The sequence below is a fragment of the Rhipicephalus microplus genome, unplaced genomic scaffold (genome assembly GCF_043290135.1).
Source record: "Rhipicephalus microplus isolate Deutch F79 unplaced genomic scaffold, USDA_Rmic scaffold_18, whole genome shotgun sequence".
Lineage (NCBI taxonomy): Eukaryota > Metazoa > Arthropoda > Arachnida > Ixodida > Ixodidae > Rhipicephalus > Rhipicephalus microplus.
Window position 1 is genome coordinate 1,603,536 of NW_027464591.1, and position 4,266 is coordinate 1,607,801.

Genomic DNA, 4,266 nt, shown 5'->3' on the forward strand with positions numbered 1-4,266 from the left:
GTTCATCCGTCCGTGCATGTCTGCGTTCGTCCGTTCTTGCGTCTATGCATTCGTTTGTCCGTGCTTCTGTCTGTCTGTCTGTCTGTCTGTCTGTCTGTCTGTCTGTCTGTCTGTCTGTCTGTCTGTCTGTCTGTCTGTCTGTCTGTCTGTCTGTTAACTATACGAAAAGCACGAACGCCATCTAGTGATGTTATTTCCGAAGACATATACCCAAAACGCTATTCACTGAGCAATTCATACTGGAGATGGCCACATACTATTACTACTACGACGATGGCAGAGGAGAGAATTACCCATAACTCAAGAAGCTTCGCCCAAAAAAGAATTTGCCAAGCCATGAATCACTACGATTTCTAACTCCTCAGTGTTTTTATCGTCACTTCTGAACGCCGATGACAGTGGCGTCATCAGTAGGAATGGCGAAGACATGCCGATGCACGTGGTCACCTAGCAGACAAATGTAAACTGAAATCGCGTCCTATTTCGTGTGGCCACATGATCAGATGGAGCGGGTCTGCTCGAGGTGACCGCTTGACGTGCTGACACAAACAACGTGCCAAGGGTCAAGTTGTCGTCACTGCATCTTCAAGACCACGTAGTGAGTGCTTAGAAAATTTTACAAGATTTCACACGCATTACTTCCGCGGTCTAAAGCATGCTACCCATTACACAGAATTGAGACATGTGCGAAATCTTTACTAATACAAGCCAATTTTATGAGTTACATTGTATTTATTGACAATTTAAGCTTCTCAGTAATATCATACAGTAAAACGTTCGCACCAAGTGGTAGAGGTGCGCAATAAGCAGGATATCACTACCACGTTCAGCTCTACAGGCGAAGCTTAAAAGGCGAAGCCTTCTTTCTAAGGCTGTGTAATAATTCTTTTGTGCCTTACGAATTCCCAATATTTACACAGTTATCAATAGGTTCTCTAGGGCTTAGCGTCCGATTATCGTGGAGGCCTGTAATTAGTTCTGAAAGCGTAATGATGGAGCCATTCATGAAGGCAGAGATCACAACATCAAAACGAGACATGCATACTCGCACATATTGCCGACCACACTTCTGGCATAACTTCTACAGCCCTTCACCTTGCGTACGAAACAAGTGAAAACTTGTAGACCAAAGGCATTTGGTTGGGTGGCTTCATGTTCGGTTGGCCATGAGCCTGCAGGTAATCAGCTGTGGGCAGGTCGGTGTAGGCCTGCTATCTCTCACTAGACGCACTGCACTGCATTCTAAAAGCATCTGTACACGGCAGTAAATATATCTGAAGCTGCACGATACATGGCTTCGCGAACATAGCAGTAACGAAAGAATAGAATTAACCAGCAAAATTTTTTATTGAGACATCCCGTCCCCTTTGTGTGTAAAAGCCCGAAGGCTCGTGTACACGGAACCAATAAATGAAGTTGCTTGGCCAGTGGAGCTAGGAAGAAAAAAAGTTTTTTCTACTGGCCACCGCGAAGCCGCAGGACAAGGTGGAGGGTCGATTCCTTCTGAATATTGTAGTCGGAGAGAGTGCGCCCGTCCTCCAACTGCTTGCCTGCAAAGATGAGACGCTGTTGGTCCGGTGGAATGCCCTCCTTGTCCTGGATTTTAGCCTTCACATTTTCGATGGTGTCGCTAGGCTCAACCTCTAGGGTTATGGTCTTGCCGGTGAGGGTCTTCACGAAGATCTGCATTCCTCCGCGCAGCCGGAGGACAAGGTGAAGGGTCGACTCCTTTTGAATGTTGTAGTCAGACAGGGTGCGGCCGTCTTCTAGCTGTTTGCCCGCAAAGATAAGACGTTGCTGATCAGGTGGGATCCCTTCCTTGTCCTGGATTTTTGCCTTGACATTTTCAATGGTGTCACTAGGCTCGACTTCGAGCGTGATGGTTTTACCGGTGAGTGTCTTGACAAAAATCTGCATGCCGCCGCGAAGTCGCAGCACCAAGTGTAGGGTGGACTCTTTCTGAATGTTGTAGTCTGAGAGTGTGCGGCCGTCCTCGAGCTGCTTGCCGGCAAAGATGAGACGCTGCTGGTCAGGTGGGATACCCTCCTTGTCTTGGATCTTTGCTTTGACGTTCTCGATCGTGTCACTGGGTTCAACTTCTAGCGTGATCGTTTTGCCAGTCAAAGTCTTGACGAAGATCTGCATGCCTCCACGAAGCCGTAGCACAAGGTGAAGAGTGGACTCTTTCTGAATGTTGTAGTCTGAGAGTGTACGGCCGTCCTCGAGCTGTTTGCCAGCAAAGATGAGACGCTGCTGGTCTGGTGGAATTCCCTCCTTGTCTTGGATCTTTGCTTTTACGTTCTCGATCGTGTCGCTGGGTTCAACTTCCAGCGTGATCGTCTTGCCAGTCAAAGTCTTGACAAAGATCTGCATGCCTCCACGAAGCCGTAGCACAAGGTGAAGGGTACTTTCTTTCTGAATGTTGTAATCAGACAGCGTACGGCCGTCCTCAAGCTGCTTGCCGGCGAAGATCAGACGCTGCTGGTCAGGAGGAATTCCTTCCTTGTCCTGAATTTTCGCCTTGACATTTTCAATGGTGTCACTCGGCTCAACTTCGAGCGTGATAGTTTTTCCCGTGAGTGTCTTCACAAAAATCTGCATGATGGATGATCTGTAACGACAACAAACAGACGCTGTCAAAGCCGCGATACAAGTCGGTGTTGACACAGAGGCAAAGATGGCGGCTAGGCTTAAGTGCGTTGGAACTAGGTTTGCCTCCTGACGGCAAAATACACTCAAACTCAAAGAAATATCAAGCAGCAGCCGCATTCACGAATAACTACAACGACATAAAGCATAGCTGAGGAGGCACAAATGTCGACTAAACCAGGAACTACTTGGCCTCGAAAGATATACCTGAAGCCTGCCGACACAACAGTGGGATAGGCCTAACCAAAAAAGCTACAACACACTGAAAAAACATATCAAGTCCACCGCGCAGAACGTTGCGAATCGTCGAAAAAACACGGAGGAGATACGGAGAAACCGAACCCAAACAGAGATTTTGAAGCTATGGCCAGGGTTCGTCTAATTCGCTCACCGCCAACAACCACACAAGCCTTACCTAGATCCGCACCCAGCAGGATCTGATGCAGCAGAATGGCGGAATTTCGAACGCTCGTTCTGACAGCACGCGCTTGGAGCTAGCTGCGAGCCTCGCGACCGATAGCTACATCAACTTCGTCACTCCAGAAACAGGCACTAACGGCCAAAAAAGTTCAAGAACGCTTATGCTTCACCTTTAAGAGTTGCTGTCTTCAACCACTGAGTAAATACTTTTTATTTTAAGGTGCTACTCGAGAAGATAATGCAGAATAATACACTGTAGACGTTAAATTTCAAAGTGGCTTGCGTCAGTCAATCTTTGCATATGGCTACATTCTCTGTAATGGGTAGCAGGCTCTAAAGATAGAGCAAATCTGCACCTGAAATCTTTTCCAATTAGCTATGCATTTCACTACATGGTGCAAAGGGAAAATGTGCAAGATTGAGTGTGCCTCTTGTAATGAGTGACTGACTTCAAGCCACAAAGTCGCTTTGGTAAGGACATTTTCTGGCGCCCAATGACAATTCACGCTTGTACCACGCAGTGTTACGGTGACATTATATGTTGTATTGGGAAGCCTCTATACAGGACGCGTGTTTGTATGAAGCATGAAGGTAATTTTCGCTGCAATTAAAAGCGGAGGAAGTTGTTCTATCTGTATTTTTAAATAGATGCGTGGCTGAGTGGCAGCACACCTGCTTGCTGCGTGAATTAATGCGGACTCGGAATTTGAGGGGCAAAGCTCCTTTGGGTGTGGGCCGTGCCTTTTGTAGTAGTATGTTGTAGTACTAGCTATTTCTAGTTAGCTTTCAGAACTACTCTCTAGATGCTGCTGTGTGTATGTGTCCTTGGAAATAATATCACTAGATTGCGTTAATGGTTTTCGTATAGCTGACAATTTCGTAGAAGTAACGGATGGACAGATGGATGACCGGATAGGCGGATGGACTGCTCTCTAGATGGTGTTGTGTGTATATGTCCTTAGAAATATTATCACTAGATGGTGGTAGTGTATTTTGTATAGTTGACGATTTCCTATAGTTGACGGACTGACAGATGGCCGGCCGGATAGTTGGATGGACGTACAGACGGACGCTTGGCCCCACTCATCATCATGTATTCTGTGGGTAGGTTGTCAATTTTGCAATAATAATTTTATTTGCGTGTTTCTGTAGTTTTCGGTTACGCTCATGATGACGATTTGTCGCTCAGAACCCACA

At 46.6% G+C, this 4,266-nt stretch overlaps 1 protein-coding gene across 1 annotated transcript; it reads right to left on the minus strand.

Annotated features, from left to right (window-relative positions):
* Positions 1–1,328: 1,328 nt before the first annotated feature.
* Positions 1,329–3,146, minus strand: LOC119178267 (polyubiquitin-C). The gene is made up of 2 exons (XM_075883490.1): positions 3,065–3,146; positions 1,329–2,611 (listed from the first exon to the last, which is right to left on the minus strand). Exon 2 carries the CDS (start codon positions 2,599–2,601, stop codon positions 1,456–1,458), a length of 1,146 nt encoding a protein of 381 aa, XP_075739605.1. The 5' UTR covers positions 2,602–2,611; positions 3,065–3,146; the 3' UTR covers positions 1,329–1,455.
* Positions 3,147–4,266: the final 1,120 nt, after the last annotated feature.